General features: G+C 40.3%; 1 protein-coding gene across 1 annotated transcript in view; it reads right to left on the bottom strand.

The window, feature by feature from the left end:
* Positions 1–5629: 5629 nt before the first annotated feature.
* Positions 5630–21491, bottom strand: part of DHRS9 (dehydrogenase/reductase 9) — a 28106-nt gene continuing 12244 nt past the window's right edge. Inside the window, 5 exon segments of the mRNA XM_063644728.1 lie at positions 5630–6253; positions 9807–9970; positions 18441–18699; positions 20130–20449; positions 20451–20481. Coding sequence (XP_063500798.1) covers positions 6030–6253; positions 9807–9970; positions 18441–18699; positions 20130–20449; positions 20451–20481 — 998 coding nt within the window. The 3' untranslated portion in view covers positions 5630–6029.

Genomic DNA, 21491 nt, shown 5'->3' with positions numbered 1-21491 from the left:
TTGATCTAAAGCTTTTATTGAAATTAGCAAAAAGTGATTGCAAATAAATTCCTGAAACAACTAACCACAACGAATGGACAAAATCCATAACAACAAAAAAAGAGAGAAGATTAAAAAAGAAAGAAAATCCAGAAATCTAGTTAGAAAACTTTAAGGATCTAAGGAATGATGTTTAAGTGCCTTTATTATTTCATCATGAGTGAGAAAATTTTGAAAATAGAATATAGGAAAACTAAAAACGGTATATCTTTGTATATTGCTCAAAATTATGCATCACTCTTATGCATAATTGATTATTGGCCAGGTAAGACTAATGCTAGATTAATTTAATAACAGTCTTGTTTTATGTTGAACCAGAATCAAAGTTTAGGGAAATACTATCTGAGACTCAAATTCTTTTTTTAGGCACCCGCCACCACACCTGGCTAATTTTTGTATTTTTAGTAAAGACAGAGTTTTGCCATGTTGGCCAGGCTGATCTCGAACTCCTGACCTCAGGTGATCCACCCGCCTCGGCTTCCCAAAGTGCTGGGATTACAGGCATGAGCCACCGCGCCCGGCCTCAAATCCTTTTTAATAATACAGCGTGGTGGTTCTGAGCATAGGCTTCAACATCAAGCTGCCTGGGCTTGAACCCTGGCCCACATTCACTAGCAGTGTAACCTTAGCAAGTTGCTCATCTCTCTGTGATTTCACTTCTCCATCTCTAAAAAGCACACGTGAGATATGATTAGGGTTACGTGAAATCATTCATGTAATAGACAGTAAAGTGTATTAAAAATCTGACCTATACTTAAGTATTAGGCAATCATTATGACTGTTTCTCCTATTATGCCCATGGCAAGCCAGGTTGTTTGGATTACCTGGTTCATAATTCAGGCATCAACATTAATTGGGTGGCATTATACTCAAGTTACGGTTGCCATACCTAGGAGGAAGAAACAGACCCAGAACACGGTAAGTAAATATTTTATCTACATACGGGGATAGATGGTTTTTGCCCAGAACTTACACTATGTATTCATAGCAGAATCCTTTTTGTTTCCAGTTTCTCAAAAGGAAGTAAAATGGGACAGTTCAGGAGAGTTGTTAGTTGTAGAATGAGACAGAATGCTCTATTGCCCTCGCCTGAACTATTTTAGGCTGGATTGCTATTTCTAGGGACTAATCAGGCAAGAACTGTGATCTGGTTCCTGCTTGAGCAGGTGTTATACGCAAAAAAGAAAATAGAAGAAAAAAAAAAAGAAAGATGCTTGGAAATGCTACTAAACCAGATTCTGTACTAAAGCTCTGGCTGTATTAGTACCTCATCTACTAGGATGGAAATTATATTTTCTTTTTAAAAAATGAATTGCAGAGTTGAGGAAGAATGTTAGCATTAGGAATATCAAATTATCTTATTTTTCAACTTGCAAAGACTCACAAAACTCTTGGTCAGCTTTGTCCTTATAAACTATGGCTTAGATTGAGTCGTCATAAATATAAAAATGTTTTTCATTTTGAGAATGTTTAGCTTTTTCCTCCACATTGATGGGACTGTGATGTCTTGCGTTCTTGAAAACTACTGGGATTAATAGTGTGCAGAAGAGCCAAAATTGATCGTTTTTTAAAGAAGTTTCCTGGAAAATTTTCTCATTAACTATTGGTCAGGGTGAAATATTGGTCATTAAGTATTGGTCTACCCTAAGGTAACAGAAGTTATAGAGTTTCTGGAGAGATTTTAACTAGAAGAGATTCTCTTCAGGCTGGATGGCTTAGACATGTCCTGCCTGTAAGCAGAGAAATAGACTCAATGATCCCTGGTGCTCTTTTAGTTCTGTGCCTACTGGGCCCAGGATGGCTTGGCATGGAGGCAGGCTCCTTTGCAATAGGTAGTGGGAAATCACTACAGTAACACTGCTCAGTATCAGGGGAGGCTGAGAGCAGAGCCAGAGCTGGGGAGCCTTCAGGAAGACCTGAAAGGCTCAAGGAAGTTACGAGACTTTGACTGAACTGACACACTGACAACACAACTAATGGGATCAGCAAGCTTGATCTTTTTGAAAAAAACTTATTTATTTTTCATGTTTTAGAGACAGAGTTTTGCTCTGTTGCCCAGGCTGGACTATAGTGGTGCAATCATAGCTCATTGCAGCCTCAAACTCCTGGGCTCAAGATATCCTCTTGCCTCAGACTTCCGAGTAGCTAGGACTACAGGCACATGCCAGCATGCTCAGCTAATTTTTATATTTTTAATTTGTTTTTGTAGAGATGGGGCCTCCCTGTGTTGTCCAGGCTGCTCTGGAACTGATCCTCCCGCATTGGCCCCCTCAAAGTATTGGGATTACAGGTGTGAGCCACTGCACCTGACCAGCTTGATCTTGAGTAATAAATTGACCCTTAGTTAGAAAGGCTAATATAGACTAATTTTTGTGTTCATTCAACAAATATGTATTGAACATTGATCTGTGTGCCAGCGAGGTCCTAGGTAAGAGGATACAAAGATAAGCAAAGCATGATTATTCCTGATTTCATGGAGCTTATGATATGATACAGGAGACCTATATTAACTAACCATATGCATATACAATTACAGACTGTGATGAGATTCCTGAAGAAAATTACAGGGCACAGTGAGAGTGTACAAGATGGGAACCTAACTGGATAAAGAGGTGGTGGTCAGAATTTGAAATTATGCGGGCTTCCCTGAGGACGTGGTTGAGATCTGTAGGACAAAGAAATTAGAAAACCAGGTAAGATGGAACTTTCCAGGGAGAAGCATGGGAAAGCTGCTGAGGTGGCCAAGTGAAGAGAATAGTGCTATAAAATGAGGCTAATGAGGAGTATGGTGGCAGCAGGGTTCACATAATGCATTTTAGTCTTCAGCCAAAGTGCAACAGGAACACTTTGAAGATTTTAAGAAAGCAACGACAGAAGGAGTAGGATGATTAGATATTAATTTTGAACAATTCTGACTACAATGAAGAGAAATCAGTGATGGTGCACAAGGTGGATATGATGTAGTAGAAACAAGAGATGAGGGTAGCTTGAACAGGTGATCGCACTGGAGATGAAGAAAGGTAGACAGACTCCAGATCCTTATGGAGATTAAATTGACAGTAGTTGGTGCTGGACTGGGAAAACGTCTTGGGGTGGGAAAGATAAAAACTCCAGATTTGAATATTTTGTGGATACCCAGATAAAGGACACACTTGGATTTTTGGATCAGGTCAGAGGGAGGGTTTGAGAGGTTCTCTTGGTCTCTCTAAACTAAGTGAGGAAGAATCCTTCAAGCTAGATGTGGTGGAGGACAACATCTCCATTCATCTTGGCCATGCATTCCTGGAGAAAGTCCTCTAAGGCTTCTCGAGTATTGGCCTTAGACTTGGATTATTTCTAAAAGGCTCTAGGAAGGAAGGCCTCACATCCATCATGTTCCTTATTATAGGCCAGTACTTAGAAGAATGTCCATCATAGTCAAAATATGTTTCCTCAAATATCTACAGATAAAAATTTGATAGGTATTTCCCCCAAAAGAACAGAGAATTAGAAGTGATTATGGTAAGATAGAGAGAAGTCTAGGAACCCATGCCCAAGATGCCTGATATAGTGACTGTCTGATATCCTCGTCCCTCCCTTTCTCCCTACCACAAATGTCTTGTGCCTCTGTAGAGACTTACGCCTCTATGCCCCCAACACCCCACCTTCTCATGTAATTTAAAAACCTTTAAAAATTGCTTAGGTGAATATATTTGGTATTATTTTGGAATAATATCACGCCTGGTGACATTTGTTTTAAGGAGAGAATTTTTTGGTTGGATGAAACAGGGAGTTACCAAATTGTAGCTACTGGAAGGAATGAACAAAGAACTCAGGTCTAGGCAAAACAAAAGAAAGAACACAATTAGGTAGGCCCAAGAATATGACTGAAATGGTTACAAGCTTGGCAAAGAAAGTTCCTTCAGAGTCTAAACATTTTGGCAGCCCTGTGAGGTCTGGAAAGTCAGGGAGCAGCTTGTCAATAATTCTAAAGCAGTGAAATGAAGCCAAGATGTGAATTCAAGGTGAGGAGGGGCCCCAGCAGACAACATTGGTGAACTTTACCTCCAAGGATGGACTGTGGGGTGGTTAACTGCAACAAGAAGAAACGAGAGATCTACAAGTGAGCTGTCTCTGGGGCTAGGTCCAAGATGGGGATGACCTCACAGGCAGGCAGGTTAGCTAACTTCGCCCGAGAATTCCTCCATCTCATTCTCGCTGTGATTTTTTTTCATTTTGATGCAAAAATGATGAGTATATCCTTCTTCAAAATTATGAAATGTATATCCAAGTGGATTGACACCATTTGTAATTTGATTTTTCACTCACCAATATGTTGTAAACTTGAAAGGACAAAATTACCTCACAAGCAGATATTTCTGGAAAGGTGATTAAAAATGAATAGAATTACTAATACCTTCAAACGGATATGGTTTCAAGCAGCAGATATTAAACATTTGTTCTTTTTTTCTTTTCTTTTTTTTTTGAGATGAGGTCTTGCTCTGTCTTCCAGGCTGGAGTGCAGTGGCATGATCACAGCTCAATGCAGCCTCAACCTCCTGGCTCAAGTGATCCTCTGCCTCAGCCTCCCAAGTAGCTGGGACTACAGATGTACGCTACCATGCCAAGCTAACTTTTTAGTGTTTGTAGAGACAAGATTTCACTATGTTGCCGAAGCTGGTTTTGAACTCCTGGGCTCAAGCGATCCTTCTGCCTTGACCTGCTGGGATTACAGGCAGACTTTCTTCGCAATGTGTTAAGCATGTGTGTATATGCGTGTGTGTGTGTGTGTGTGCACGTGCACACTTGCTCATGTGCATTAGCTAATTTCCCTGGCTTTTTACACCATATTATTATGCAAAAAATGTTGCATTCTGCCACTACAGGCTTCTTCTTGTAAATATTCTACAAACCTTTGCAAGCAGTATTGGCTGTTGGAACTGGGAAACGTCTGTTTAGGGAACCCTTTCTTTTGGATGGGGTGTGGGCCCAGGGTCTATTCAATTTAGAAACATGAATACAAGCAAGATGCAGATCTAATCCCACTGTAACTGTAGGCTAAAGAGAACGTTTTTATTTAGCTCTATATCTTCATGCGGCTTCAAAGACACTTCAAATGCAAGATTTCCAGCCATCTCAGGTGTAAGTTGTGCCACATGGTCTGGGTCTTGTTACTTTTACAATCATCAGAATAAACTAACCAGAAGAAAAATGTTACATTTTTCTTCTTTTGGAATGATTAGTTACTATGTCATTACATCTTTCCACCAGAAAACTGTGTGCATCAATGTTCTTAGTGGTCTTGAGTAGGATGTTCACCTCCATAGCTCCCTCTAGTAAGGCTTGTCTGAGTGTTGGGGAGTCTCTCTTCATATATATATATTTATGTATATATTCTTTTTTGCAGTCCCCTTATTCCTTTTCCTATATTTTTCTTTGCTTCTGTTTGCAGTTCTATCTAGTGTTTTACTGCTGCCCTTAGCTTATACCAGTGTCACACAATGCTTGATCACCCTTCCTTTTCCTGTCCTTTTCAAAGCTTATCAGAACCGAGCTTCAGTCATTTAGTCATCCTCAGTAAGGTAACAGAACACGTCTATCCACTCATGAAAATGTTTGACTTATCTTTTAATATTTAGATAAGAGATGATACTTAACAGTCACAAGTTACTGTAAATGCTGGGGACCATAAGCATGGGGCAGGCCACGGTGAAGGTCATTTAGAATGGGCAAGTCTTTCAATTTCCCTTACATCACACCAAGCAGGCAAAGCCTAAATACAGGGCAGGACTTGCCTATGTGATGTACAATTCCAGGCCTCCTTTTCAAAGAAAACTTGAGCAGGGACCCTGGGACACCACCAGCAATGGTGGGACTCCCTTTTGTAATCCAAATAAGCACGATCTAAATGAGTCCAGGTTGGAGCAGGTAAGGAATGGGGTTGAAAAGGAGATGTGCTCTTGAAATTGGCCAATTTCATAGCCTGGAGCAGACATTTGTGGTTAGCTGAGTCACACTGCCTTGGGATTAGCCAGCTCTGCTTTCTGTTTCAACAATAAAAAGTCTTGCAAAACCGCTGGCATGTGAGACAGAGGTATCCAGAAAATTTTGGCATCTTTTCCAGCAGCATAATGAGTCTTAGGGAAGAGACTTGTTAGAGCGTGATCCATGCACTCTACCACCGGAGAGAGGTCCATGTTCACATAGGATTTATTGCCTTTCAGTTTGTTTAGACCTAAAAAGAGACAAAAGCACATTTACTCTTTGGCAGAGGGGAAAGCAGAGTGGAAGTCTAGGGTGCAAAGGGGAGGATGGATACAGGGGATTTATTCTGAATTGTCCATTATAATTGAGGCTCATTTTGAGGATTTACTATCTATTCCTCAGAAAAGGATACTGCAATGCTTTCTTTTGACCAGCAGCTCTCAAGATTGGGTGGGCAGCAGATTCTTCTAGGGAGCTCATTAAAACCCAGGTTTCTGGGTTCCACCTCCAGAGTTTCTGACTGAGGTATGAGGTGGGGCCCAAGAATGTGCATTTCTAACAAATTTCCAGATGATGCTGTTGCTGCTGGTCCAGGGATCAAACTTTGAAAAACCAGTGCTTTAGAGCAATGAGGAAATGATACTTCATAAAGCCCATGAGGCCCCTAAGCCCAGAAAGTTGTATGTTTGATTTCTAATTTGTTTTAGGGGATTATGTGTCTAGAGAAAATGTGGGTTGCACATGTGCTTGTGCATGTATGTGCATGCATGTGTGGATGTGAGGGTGCACTTGTATACTTGTATAGGCTTCTATAATCTGTAAATAAAGAAAGAATCATCCCCAAATGTACTGACTCAGGAAGCTAAAAGGATCCCAGTTCTCATGCAAATGAAATGTTTGAATAATGAGCGAAGATACCTTTAGAGAGGCAGGTTTTTTACAAGGGATTAGTGGTGGTTTAGAACCCCAGTCTTTTCAATACATGGTATTGGGAAAACAGTATATCCACATGAAGAAGAATGAAACTGAATCTTACACCATATAAAAAAATCAACTTAAAATGGATTGAAGACTTAAACATAAGACCTAAAATTATAAAACTGCTAAAAGAGGCCTGGCATGGTGGCTCACACCTGTAATTACAGCACTTTGGGAGACTGAGGTGGGAAGATCGCTTGATCCCAGGGAGTTCAAGACCATCCTGGGCACCATAGTGTGACCTCATCTCTATTAAAAAAAAAAAAAAAACTACTAGAAGAAAACACAAAGGACATGCTTCTTGACATTGGTCTGGGCAATGATTTCTTTGGATATGACCCCAAAAACACAAAGCTAAACAACAGCAAAACTAGATAAGTGGGATAGTATCCAACTAAAAATCTTCTGCACAGCAAAAGAAACAGTTAAAAGAGTGAAGAGAAAACATACAGAATGGGAAAAAATATTTGCAAACTTTATATCTCATGCACAGTTAATATCCAAAATATATAAGAAACTCAACAGCGCAAGAAATGAAATAACCTGATTAAAAAATGGGAAGAGAATCTGAATAGACTTTTCTCAAAAGAAGATACAAATGGCCAGCAGGTATATGAAAAAAATGTTTGTCACCACTAATCATCAGGGAAATGCAAATTAAAACCACAATGAGATATCACCTCACATTTGTTAGAATGGCTATTATCAAAAGACAAAAGATAACAAGCATTGACAAGGGCATGGAGAAAAAACTCTTGCATACTGTTGGTGAGAATGTAAATTACAATCATTATGGAAAATGGCATAGAGATTTCCCCCCCAAATTCAAAGTAGAGCTATCATATGATTCTCACATACTTTTAAACCATACCTGAGCTGTGTCTTCTCAAGGGAAAGTCTATGATGTTAGATCTTTCTTTCAGCTTCAAGTCCCACTGGCCACAAGTTGTTCAAAGAACCTAATAAGTCTTAGTGGCTATTTTAAACTCCTACTATCCCAGCTCGGGAAATTAAGAAAAGATGACCTTCAATTTGTGGTCTACTTTGGGACCATGCCTTTGGCTGATCTCCAAGTCCTGACTTGAAAACTCTAATAAGAACCACCAGTGTAAAACTGAGCTCAATGCCTTTTGGTATTTCTGAGACAGAACACATGAACCAGGAACCAAGCCAAAAATAATTGGAGATGAAAGTCAGTGATATATTCAAAGGCATTTAAAAAGTATCGGTGTCAATATCAAACAGAGAAAGCTCTTTTAAATGAGGGGTTTTGTTTCTGAAGTATTAAGTTCCATCTTAGATGAAACCTACATAGAACCTTCAGAGTCAGGAACTGAAAAGTAGAGCGTTTGATGGCAGTGGTTCTAAACCTATAGTGACATGTCAGCACTAAGACGTTTGTAAGACCAGACATTTCAGTTGATATATAGATAATGTGTGTACCTCTGTGTGTGTGCATGTGTGTGTGTGTGTCTGTATGTGTGTTTGGGGTAATGGTGGTTGGAGGAGTCAGTCATTTTAAAAACCTCTCGAGGGGGGTCTAACTTGGCTTTTGGCTCTGCCTTGAAAATTCCTGACCATGAACCTTGCCACAGTTGACAGTCTTACCAAGTCCACTGATCAAGACGCATGAGCACAGTTGGGAGGGATAGAACTACCCATAGTTAAGTGGAACCCTGCTCAACTCAAAGCAGGAGGTCAGTAAGTATTTGAGGAGTATCAAGTAAACTTTAACTGACCCAAGAAGTTTGTGGCAGAAGGGAAGGCCTGATAACAGGAGTGTAACCAAAGTCCTTAATGCCTTGTTCACATTATAGTGCCATGGCCAAGCATAAATGGCAGGGTCAGGCTGCCTGGGTCCAAATCTAGCTCTTCCACTTACTGATGGTACAATTTTGGTAAGTTACTTCTCTATGCCTCCCCCCTTTTTGGGGGATTTTAAATGAGTGTCCATGTAAAGCACTTAGAATGGTGACAGGTACATAGTAAATATTTACTATTTGTTAGCCGTCATTATGTCATCTTTATTATTATTCTCCCATCTCTGACTCAATCTCTTGACCAGGAAGGCTCCTGGTGTCTTCCATCTCCTCCTCCACGTATTCCTGCTCCAGAAAGTTTCCACCCAAGTAATTATTTCCTGTCCTTCGGGTCTTATTCAAACCTGACCTGCCCCATTAGGGCTTAACCAGCAATGTTCTTTTCCTGGTCTAAATTCCCTGGGGAATTAGAAACCACATAATCTAGCACCATTTCTGGGCTGTTAGATTATACCTAAGAAGTAATGGATCAATTTTATTGTGTGCTACGTTGTTTCATTGTTTTACATTCTCGCTTGGTTACTTCTTGTTGTCAACTAGATTGTAAACTAGTTAGAGGTCAGAGGCTGAAACTTCTCTATCTTTTGTAACCACCATAAATCCTTAATGCCAAGTTACAACTGGTGCTTGAGGAAAAGAGGAGGTGAAGACCGTGGCTCGAGTTGCCTTCCTGGGCTCAGGTCCAGGCATGACTAGGAGGTGTTGTGTAATCTTGAGCAGGACATTTCACTTTCCCAAGCCTCTGCTCATTAATAGTTTTTGAGGAGTAAATGATATAATTCATAAGACACTTAGCAGATAACTTGGCAGTTTGTAATTGCTCAGTAAATGTTTATAAACACAAGCAAGAGATGACACTGAAATTAATAGGAGATCCCTGATCCATGGTTAAGATCCTTATTGCGGTATTACTCAGAACCTTGTTATTTCATCTGTATTTGAATCTCCTTCATGCTGTTCAGGACAAAGAATTCCAGAGGACACTGGCACCGCCCAGAAACTCACTTTTTTCAATGTAACTTTCTCCATATTGTTGTTTGATGTCTGGAGACAGCTGTTCCCAAATGGCGAGTTTTTTTTCAATTACCTTTACTGGATCTGCCAAGTTTGTTTTGAACAATCCTGGTTCAATGCATGAGACGTGCACACCAAAAGCTTTCATGTCCCGTCTGTGAAAAGAACCCATTGAAGATGTTTAATCCGGGTTTGTTTAGAAAATATTTGCTATTTGAGTGACTATTTTCTCACGAATCTTTTCATGGAATCACAGATTTGGGTGCATTTGAAAGAAATATCTTATTCTCTCTCCCTTTCATTTTGCAAGTGAGGAAACTGAGGTTCAGAGTGATGAAGTGAGGACTAGTTAATGGCAGGACAGGAAAGGGATCTGGGTGGACACCACCCCCAGTCCACTGTTGTTCTTCCTAGAGTGTTCTTCATGCTCTCATCATTGACTAAGTGGGCATTCAGGTTATGAACAGGTTTCTTATCAGTACTTAAACCACCTTATGGTGAAATGAACTAATGATAGCCTGGATGGACAAGTTCACCTCCATTCTAGCAACATAAGGAGACTGCAGCACAAATGAGGATGTGCTGAAGGACACAGTGTGATAATCCCTTATGTGACTAACCTGCTCCCTATGCTGTTGAGCAAGTTTTATTTTATTTTATTATTTTATTTTATATCATGCTGCAGCAGAAAACTAAAAGCCTACCCATTCTCTAGGCATCAAGGTTTTACAGGAATCATGGTGCCCCTTTCTTTAAAGCAAACCAATATACAGATGTTCCTTGACTTCACATGGGGTCACATCCTGATAAACTCATTGTAAGTTGAAAATATCCTATGTCAAAAAGTACATTTAATATACCTAACCTGCTGAAGATCATGGCTTAGCCTAGACTACATTAAACTTCCTCAGAACACTTACATTGGCCCACAGTGGGGCAAAATCATCTGGCCGCACAGTGCCCTGCAGGATAGCAGTTCTTTGCCCTGTGATTGCAATGGCTGCCTGGGAGCTGAGGTTCACTGCCACTGCACAGCATCGCGAGAGGGTATTGTACACATTGCTGCTGGTAAAAGATCAAAATTCCAAATTCTAAGAAAAGTTTATAATGCATTCATCTCACTTTCACACCACTGTAAAGTTGAAAAGTCATGTTTAACATTGCAAGTCAGGGACCACCTGTACAGCAAACCAGTATATGAATAGTCATTTCCTAAATTTGATTTATATTCCTACCAGGAATATATAATATAAGGAAGTATTTATTCATGTTATGGAACTCTTCATCATAAGATTTTTTTTTTTTTTTTTGAGACGGAGTCTCGTTCTGTTGCCCAGGCTGGAGTGCAGTGGCGCGATCTCGGCTCATGGCGCGATCTCGGCTCACTGCAAGCTCCGCCTCCCAGGTTCACGCCATTCTCCTGCCTCAGCCTCTCCGAGTAGCTGGGACTACAGGCGCCCGCCACCACGCCCGGCTAATTTTTTTTGTATTTTTAGTAGAGAAGGGGTTTCACCGTGGTCTCGATCTCCTGACCTCGTGATCCGCCCGCCTCGGCCTCCCAAAGTGCTGGGATTACAAGCGTGAGACACTGCGCCCGGCCGCCATAAGATTTTTTAAAAGCTCTATTAGTGAACTTAAAATGTAATTTATTTTTTCTTAGGTTCTGCTTTCTAGCAACGTTACTATTGTAAAATTTGAAATATATTTTACTAAAAATGCAAGTTAGCTTGACCTTGAAATATTCCGAAAGGTATGTGACTTGTACTAAAATTAAAAACGATTATTTCCCAGCTTACTTTTGTTTTATTCACCTGATGCCTGATTTCTTCTAGATCGTGGAATAGCAGTGCCAAGAGGCTATTTAGGAAGACTTGGAAGACTTTTCTCCCCACCCACTCATAAAAATAACGTACTAGGGACAAGTGGCTTTACACCCTCCAACTATGCTTACCAGGTAAGTAAAAACCATATTAAATCAGTATGCATACTGGAAAAATACAGCTTTAAGGAGCCCCAACCCTCTCTCAAATGGACTGCTGCCCCTCAACCCTCCTATATATAGAAATTGTGGCGCTGACACTGGATTGTGGCACACCTACATAACATCATTTAAAATACTAGTTCCATGATTCATTTAAGAAAAATACTCTTTACTGATTACTATTAGGCCTGGCATACCTGCATGGCAAAGCTCACAAACCCTTCAGTTGAAATCTTTTTTAAAAGTGAGTAAATCTCTAATTACATATACTACAATTTTATTATGATACTGCTGGTTGTAGAGTGGAACCAAAGGTCAACCAAAGAGACCAGTGGAGGTTTTTTATGACCTTACTACTCAAAGTGTGATCCCTGAACCACGGGCAGCACCTGGAGCTTGTTAGAAATACAGGGTCTCAGGCCCCTCTCCAGATCCACTTAATCAAAATCTGCATTTTGAAAAGATCCCCAGGTGATTCAAATGCACATTAGTTTTTTGGAAGAATTGTTCCAATATTTTTGTGCTTATTTCCTAGGAGAATCAAACTTGGCAACCTGATCAAATGGCAAAATGAAATTGCTCTATCTTTATTAATTTCAGTGGAATAATTTTAACCTTTTATTAGTAAACTAAACCTAGGTCCATGGTATATATCATTAACTCTAACATACACCTTCAACAAATAATAGTCGAATAAATAAATGGGTGAATCGAAGGAAAAACTATATCTAACTTTGTCTTCTCGCTTGCCTATTGAGGTACCACTCAGCTGAATATCTTCTGCTTGCTTCTCTAGTCCTTTCCTCCACCCTCTGTCTGCACCATATCCTGGGAGTCTTACCTGCACTAAGTATACTCTGGCTTCTGTTGAGTTCAGTCTATTGAAAGTGCCAGTGGGAGATCAGGAAAGAGGTGAGGGGGTCAGATTAGTTATCTTCCTATGGTGTCAACACTGGTTATTTTTATCCCTTAACTGAAGACAACAGCCCCTGCATCTCCAGGTTCTGGAAACTGCCCTGTCTCCTTGTCCCTTCAGTCCTCTGGAGAGAAATGCCCCTGCTGTCATTAGCCCCTAGATTCTATCCTTTGAGATTTCAGTAGATACCTCACCCATGTTTGTAAGTCCTTTAAGCATACTCTGTGCCTTTTACGCAGTTTTAATGTGCCACCATTTCCTGCCAGAATCTTGACTGAAAGAACCACTTGTATTTTAGGGGATTTGAACTGATGGTGATAAGTTCTGGTTCCAGGTAAGATGGATTAAGCACACTTCTCCCAGTCTCTCCCACGGAATGAAGCTATAAAGGTTGGACAGCATGCTTGGAGAAGCTATTCAAGAACTAATGGTTTTCTACTGAAGGTTTAAATAGGATGGTACTGTTGTGTCTGCAACTGACAGTAAATCAATGGAGAAGCCTATTCTGATCTAGCCTCTGTATATGATTCCCTAACTGTTTGACCAACTGACCAGTTGAATATAAATTTGCTGCCACTCTGAGCATCATATATTAAGGCAAAAAGTAAAAAGCAGTTAAACTTGGGTTCAAATCTCAGTTCTACCACTTACCAGTTGGGTGACCTTGCGCAAATTAATTAACCTCTTTTAGTTTTAGTGGCATCATCTATACACTGGGAATAACTTAAAGTACTAAATAGGTAGAGGTGGAGCAGGATGGCCAATAGAAGCCTTCACTGATCATCCTCCCCACAGGAACACCAAATTAAACAACTATTCATGCAAAAAAATCTTCATAAAACCGAAAATCGGATGAGTGATCACAGTCCCTAACTTTAACTTCATATCACTGAAAGAGGCCCTGAAGAGGGTAGGAAAGACAGTATTGAATTGTTGATGCTACTCTTCCTCCATAGACCAGCAGCAACTGTGTGGCATGGAGACAGAATCTGCGTACTTGGGGTGGGAGGGAGAGCACAGTGATTGTGGGACTTTGCATTGGAACTCAGTGCTGCCCTGTCACAGTGGAAAGCAACACCAGGCAGAACTCAGCCAGCACCCATAGGGGGAGCATTCAAACCAGCCCTACCCAAAGGAGGAATTGCCCATTTCAGTAGTTGGAACCTGAGTGCCAGCAAGCCTGAACAGTGTGGGCTAATGTGCTGTGGGGTTCTAAATAAACTTGAAAGGTAGTCCGGGTCACAAGGATTGCAATTCCTGGGCAAGTCCTGGTGCTGTGCTGAGAGACAGTGGACTTAGGGGGCAAGCAACCTAGTAAGATGCCAGCTTGGGCAGCCAGGAGAGTGCTTGTGCCACCTCTCCCCCAGCCCCAGAAAGCATAGCCCACAGCTCTTGGAGATACTCCTTCCCTCTGCTTGAGGAGAGGTAAGGGGAGAATAAAGAGGACTTTGTCTTGTGACTTGGATAACAGCTTAGCCACAGTAGGATAGGGCACCAGGTAGAGTCCTGAGGCCCCTATTCCAGGCCCTACCTCCTGGACAACATTTCTAGACTTGTGCTGAGCCAGAAGGAAACCCACTGCCTTGAAGGGAAGAAATTAGTCCTAGCAAAATTCATTACCTGCTGTCTAAAGAGCCCTTAGGCCCTGAAAAATCAGGAGCAATACCCAAGGTACTCACCATGGGCCTTGGGTGAGACTCAGAGACATGCTGGCCTTAGGTGTGACCTAGGACATTCCCAGCTGTGATGGCTATAGGGTGAGACTCCTTGTGCTTCAGAAAAGGAGAGGGAAGAGTAAAGGAGACGTTGTCTTGCAGCTTAGGGGCCAGCTTCGTTTGACCGCAATGGGGTAGAGCACCAAGTGGGCACTTAGCATCTCCAATTCCAGGCCTTGGCTCTTAGATGGCATTTCTCAACCTATCCTGGGCCAGAGGGGAGCCCAGTGCCCTGAAGTGAGACTCTCAAGCCTAATAACATTCACCACAAGCTGATTGAAGAGCCCTTGGGCTTTGAGTAAACATTGGTCATAGCCAGGCAATACTTCCCGCAGGCCTGAGGTGGTGGTAGCTATGGTGAGAGACCCCTCTGCTTGTGAAAAGGGGAGGGAAAAGTGGGAAGGACTTTGTATTGTGGTTTGGATGCTGGCTCAACCACAGTAGAATAGAGTACCAGGTAGATTCCTAAGGTTTCTGACTCCAGCCACTGGCTTCCAGATGGCATCTCTGGACACCCCACCCAAGAGTAGGGAGAACTTGCCACCCTGAAGGGAAGGACACAAGTCTTATTGGCTGGCTTCACCACCTGCTAATTGTAGAGCCTCAGGGCTTTGAATAAACATGGGCAGTAGCCAGGCAATGTTACAGAGGGCCTTGGGTCTGACTCAGTGCAGTCCCAATGATGGTGGTCAGGAGTGCTTGTGTCACTCTTCCACCAGCTCTAGGCAGCTCAGTATATAGAGAGAAGCTCCACTGGTTTGGGAGAAAGTAAGGGAAGATAACAAGAGTCTTTTCCTGGTAAACCAGATAATTCTTCTGGATCTTATCCAAGACCATCAAGGTGGTACCTCTATGAGCCTACAAGAGGCACAGTCTTACTGGGCTTGGGGTGCCCCCTAATGAAGATATGACTGTAGGAACCAAAAAGTTAGATCACAACAGCCAAGTCCCTTCAAATACCTGGAAAGACTTCCCCAGAAGGATGGGTACAAACAAGCCCAGACTGTGAAGACTGCAATAAATACCTAACCCTTCAAGGCACAGACATAAAAAAAAAATATCCACGAGTGTCAAGACCACCCAGAAAAACATGACCTCACCAAATGAACGAAATCAGACACAAGAGACCAATCCTGGTGAGAGAGAGACATGAGACCTTTCAGATAGAGAATTCAAAATAGCTGTTTTGAGGAAACTCAATGAAATTCAAGATAACACAAAGAAGGAATTCAGAATCCTATCAGATAAATTTGACAAAGAGACAAATAATTAAAAAGAATCAAGCAGGAATCCTGGAACTGAAAAATGTAATTCACATAATAAAGAATGAGTTAGTCTCTTACCAGCAGAATTGATCAAGCAAAATAAAAAAATTAGTAAGCTTGAAGACAGGCTATTTGAAAACACACAGTCAGGGGAGACAAAAAAAAAAAAATAAAAAAGAATGAGGCATAACTACAGAATCTAAAAAATAGCCTCAAAAGGGCAAATCTAAGAGTTACTGGCTTTATAAGGGAGGTAGAGAGAGAGAGAGATGGGGTAGAAAGTTTATTCAACAGAGAACTTTCCAAACCTAGAGGAAGACACCAATATTCAAGTACAAGAAAGTTGTAGAACACTAAGCAAATTTAACCCAAAGAAGACTACCTCAAGGCATTTATTAATCAAGCTCCCAAAGGTCAAGTATAAAGAAAGGATCTTAAAAGCAGCAATATTTGTTTGGAGATTCCTCAAAAACAAATAACATACAATGGAGCTCCAACCCAATTGGGAAAGGAAGAAGTCAAATTATCCTTGTTTGCAGATGATATGATCTCATATTTGGAAAAACCTAAAGACTCCACACACATAAAAACTATTAGAACAAATAAATGCAGTAAAGTTGCAGGATACAAAATCCACGTACAAAAATCAGTAGCTAAAAACAAACAATCCAAAAAAGATTTCTATTGCCAACGGCAAACAATTTGTATATGCCAACAGCAAACAATCCAAAAAAGAAATCGAGGAAGTAATTCCATTTGCAATAGCTAAAAATAAAATGCCTAGGAGTTACAGAAATGAGAGATCTCTGCAATAAAAACTATAAAACATTGATAAAAGAAATTGAAGAGGATACAAAAAGTGGAAAGATATTCCATGTTCATGGAGTGGAAGAATCAGTATTATTAAAATGTGCACAATACCTAAATCAATCTACAGATTCAATGCAATTCCTATCAAAATGCCAATGACATTCTTTACAGAAATAGAAAAAACAATTCTAAAATTTATATAGAAACACAAAAGACCCAGAGTAGCCAAAGCCACCCTGGACAAAAACAACAAAACTGGAGGAATCACATTACATGACTTCAAATTTTCTATAAAGCTATAGTAAAACAGCATGGTACTGGCATAAAAATGGACATGTAGACCAATGGAACAGGACAGAGAACCCAGAAACAAATTCGTCATCTACAGTGATTCGTTTTTGACAAAGGTGTCAAGAACATATATTGGGGAAAGGATAGTCTTTTCAATAAATGGTGCTAGGAAAACTGGATGTCCACACGCAGAAGAATGAAACTACACCTTTGTCTCTTACCATATACAAAAATCATATCAAAATGGATTAAAGACTTTAATCTAAGGCCTCAAACTATGAAACTACTACAAGAAAACATTGGAGAAACTCTCCAGGACAATTGGCTGGGCAAAGATTTCTTGAGTAATACGCTACAAGCACAGGCAACTAAAGCAAAAATGGACAAATGGGATCACATCAATTTGAAAAGCTTCTGCACAGCAAAGGAAGCAATCAAAAAAGTGAAAAGACAACCCATAGAATGGGAGAAAATATTTGAAAACTAGTCATCTGACAAGGAATTAAAAATCAGAATATATAAGAAACTCAAACAACTCTGTGGGGAAAAGTCTAATAATCCAATTTAAAATGGGCAAAAGGTCTGAGTAGATATTTCTGAAAAGACATACAAGTGGAAAATAGGTATACGAAAGGTGCTCAACATCATTGATCATCAGAAAAATGCACATCAAAAGTACAACGAAATATTATCTTACCCCAGTTAAAATGGCATTATACAAAAGACAGGCAATAACAAATGCCGGTGATGATATGAGAAAAGGGAATCCTCGTACACTGTTGGTGGGAATGTAAATTAGTACAACCACTATGGAAAACAATTTGGAGGTTCCTCAAAAAACTAAAAATTGAGCTACCATGTGATTCAGCAATACCACTGCTGGGTATATACCCAAAAGAAAGGAAATAAATATATCAAAGAGATATCTAAACTACCATGTTCGTTGTAGCACTGTTCACAACAGCTGAAATTTGGAAGCAACCTAAATGTCCATCAACAGAAAAATGGATAAGGAAAATGTGGTACATATATACAATGGAGTATTATTAAGCCATAAAAAAGAATGAGATCCTGTCATTTGCAACAATGTGGATGGAACCAGAGGTCATTACGTTAAGTAAAATAAGCCAGGCACAGAAAAACAAAGTTCACATGTTCTCACTTATCTGTGAGAGCTAAAAATTAAAACAAACTCATGGAGACAGAAAGTAGAGAGATAGTTACTAGAGGCTTGAGAGGGTAGTGGGGGTGACAGGGAATGGTTAGGGGGTACAGAAATATAGAAATATAGCTAGATAGAATGAATAAGATCTAGTATTTGATAGCACAACAGGGTGACTACAGTCAACAATTTATCATAGATTTAAAAATAACTAAGAGTATAACTGGATTGTTTGTAACACAAAGAAAGGATAAATGCTTGAGGTGATGGATACTCCACTTAACTTGATGTAATTACTATGCATTGTATACTTGTATCAAAATATCTCATATAACCATAAATATATATACCTACTATGTACCCACAAAAATTAGAGATAAATATGGTAGACTTCTTGAAAGGTACTAAATAGGATGTCTTGTACATAAGCATTCAGTAAATGTTTGCAGCTATTGTTTCCTAATAAGTCGATTAATTTGATTTACCTTAAGCTGTCATTGAAACCTTCCACTGCATATTTGGAGGGAGTATAGCCCCCTCCAACGATTGCAAGGCGACCTCCAACACTGGAGACATTAATAACTCTCCCTTGAGCTTTCTTGACCAAAGGAAGCATATTTAGTGTCACATTGATGAGTCCAAACAGGTTCACTTCAATAGGTTCTCTGTAGTCCTCTAGTGTCAGCCAGTCAGTGGGAGCCAGCACGCCAGGAACACCAGCATTATTGATCAGACCCCAGAGACCTAGAACAGAGAGGAACGAAAAGAGGTGTGGTAAGATAGTACTTATTGGCCACCTTTGATGAAAATACAGCCCCTGCTTTGCACAATGGTGCCATTTCCTCCTTGAAGTCATTTTCCTACTCTGAAATACTTCGCAGTTTTGGGAAGTGATAGCAGAGAGGGTGGGAGGCTAAACTGAAATAGTTGAAGTTCTCACTGTTACTCTGTTTCTGGTTCTGAATGTCAAATACTGAAACTCTGTGAGACTTTCTGCTTTTTAATGTCAGATGTAGAGTAAATTGATCTATTTTTCTTTTTTGATTATGCTTTAAGTTTTAGGGTACATGTGCACAACATGCAAGTTTGTTACATATGTATACATGTGCCATGTTGGTGTGCTGCACCCATTAACACGTCATTTAACATTAGATATATCTCCTAATGCTATCCCCCCCACTCCCCCAACCCCACAACAGGCCCCGGTGTGTGATGTTCCCCTTCCTGTGTCCATGTGTTCTCATTGTTCAATTCCCACCTATGAGTGAGAACAAATTGATCTATTTTTCCTGCCTTGCTAGATAGTAAGGCCAGAGAATATTTACATAATGTTCTGTATGGACAACGAGTGATATCAATCTACTTCACATTTATTTTTGGTTAAGAATTCAGTCATTCACTTGGCTTGTTTAAGATGGGAAACATTTAGTATTTTTAAAGGTGTTGGAATTCAAGTGTTAAAAATCGAAGCCTTATCAAATCATTGCTTTTGAGCTTCAGAGTCTCAGCTACATGATCAAGATATACTAGGAAAAAAATCACAAACATTTGTTTTTTTCTTTGTGAATCCTAACATCTTAATCCATGAGAATATTTCACGCTTCATTCAAAGCCAATAAAAATTCTTCTAGTTCAGAATGCAGTCACCATAGCAGAATCTATTGCAGAATGGACATCCAAAGGCTCACTACTCTACCTTAACTATGTAAGACACTCATACTCAAATTTTCAGGCCATTTTCAACCTTGCCCATTGAAAATGTGTGAGCTTTAGAATCATTTTGTGGTGAGAAGTCGGTCCCAGGTATCCAGATGGCAATTTGGGAATTGCCCCCATATTCTCCTGTACATTTTAGTCTAAATTCCTTTGCTGTATATGGGGCAGGGGAGAATAGCCCTTCACAGGAGAAGACCATGGAAAGTCAATACTTTCAGCCCTAAATTCACCCACTGAGACTTAGGCCCAAGGGTCTTCTGGGCTGTGTTTCTCATGCACACAGACAGCCTGTACTTGGAACTACTCAGAAGCTATCCTAAGATTAGAGAAGTACACAGCTGGTATTTAGGAGACATTTTCTCAAAAGGCCATTTAAAACTTGAGCACATTTTATTTAGCTTTGGTTACCTCCCTATCCCCTATCCCTGTCCCATCCTCCCCACTTCCATGTCTCTCACCCTTTTCCCCAACTTGGTTCTTCACCCACTGGGCAGTCCTCTTGACATTCTCTGGGTCGGTCACATCCAGAAGCACAGTACGAAGTTTCTCTGAGGTTTCTGCCTTTAAAGCTGTTGATCCTGATTCAGTCAGACAGGCAGCGATTACATGAAATCCCTTTTTATCAAAAGTTCTGGCTGCCAAGTTTCCAAAGCCCGAGTCACATCCAGTGATAAAAATGTACTTATCAGTGATGTCTTCAATCTTTAGTTTTCCTTTACGAGTCCACAGAAAACCACAGAGGATTAGGAGGCCTAGCACCCAAAAGAGCATTTTCCCCTCCTTTCTTGTATAATAAAAGAAGATGGCGTCCTGAGTGTTCAAAGTGAAAAAGAAAATTCAAATTAGAACTACCAAGGCATTATAACCCAGGACTGATGAATTTGAGATATTTTAATGCATTTGTGGGATAAATAGAAAGTTAAAGAAACAATAACTCTTATTTGGTTGTTTGTTGGGAAGATGGCCATCTAAATGATAAATTGTTCCTCTAAAGTAATGCAAAAACTAACCAAGTAGTATTCAGAGAAATTAAATGGAAGAGAGGGAGGGAGGAGCCATGGCAAAATTGACACAAGCCATTGAGTTGACATGGCCAGCTGGAGCTATGTGGAGTGATGGTATTAATCTCAGGAGTGAACTTGTCTATCAGGAAGACAGACTCTCACAGTAAAATCTTACCTCTTGCTAGTTCATGAAATTCCACTGCAGAATGGGCTTAAAATCTATTAGAAACAGTAATTCAATTTTAATTTTCCGTCAGACTCCCAATTATCTTCAAATTGTCAGGAGAAGAAGAGCATTTTGGTGTTGCCACTAAGAAGACATTCCCAACTTGGCTTCCATTTTCTTATTTTAAATGGGTTAATGTCAATCTTCAACCCAACTCTGAGATCATTACACCCCAATGCAGATGAGTATTAAAGTGGGAGGCAACACGTGAGTTCACCAAGAAAGGGCAAGATAAATGTGAAGCGACTGAGAGAGAAATGCTGGCCAATGCACCATGTACCAAACCAGACTCCCACATCCCCAAATTCTGTCTTCTGTGAACACCAGTCTCCTGTGAGAAAAAAATCACATGGACAAAGGATAAAGTAAAGCAAATGTATGCTGTAAAACTGAAGCTTTGACCATATGTGCAGCAGAACTCCTTGGCAAATTAATTTTGTCAGGGCTAGAGGTAGCCTAGGGCCTAAAATCAGACAGGCAGAGGGCTTTCTTTCCCTTTTCTTCAGAAGCCTGCATCTGCGTTTCCCCTCAGCATATATTACTCTTACCATGGGGTACTGGTGCCAGGGAAAAGCAAGCCATCCAGAAAG

Source organism: Symphalangus syndactylus, chromosome 8 (assembly GCF_028878055.3).
Source record: "Symphalangus syndactylus isolate Jambi chromosome 8, NHGRI_mSymSyn1-v2.1_pri, whole genome shotgun sequence".
Classification (NCBI taxonomy): domain Eukaryota; kingdom Metazoa; phylum Chordata; class Mammalia; order Primates; family Hylobatidae; genus Symphalangus; species Symphalangus syndactylus.
Note: the sequence above shows the minus strand (reverse complement) of the source record. Positions and strands in the feature narration are given on the sequence as shown.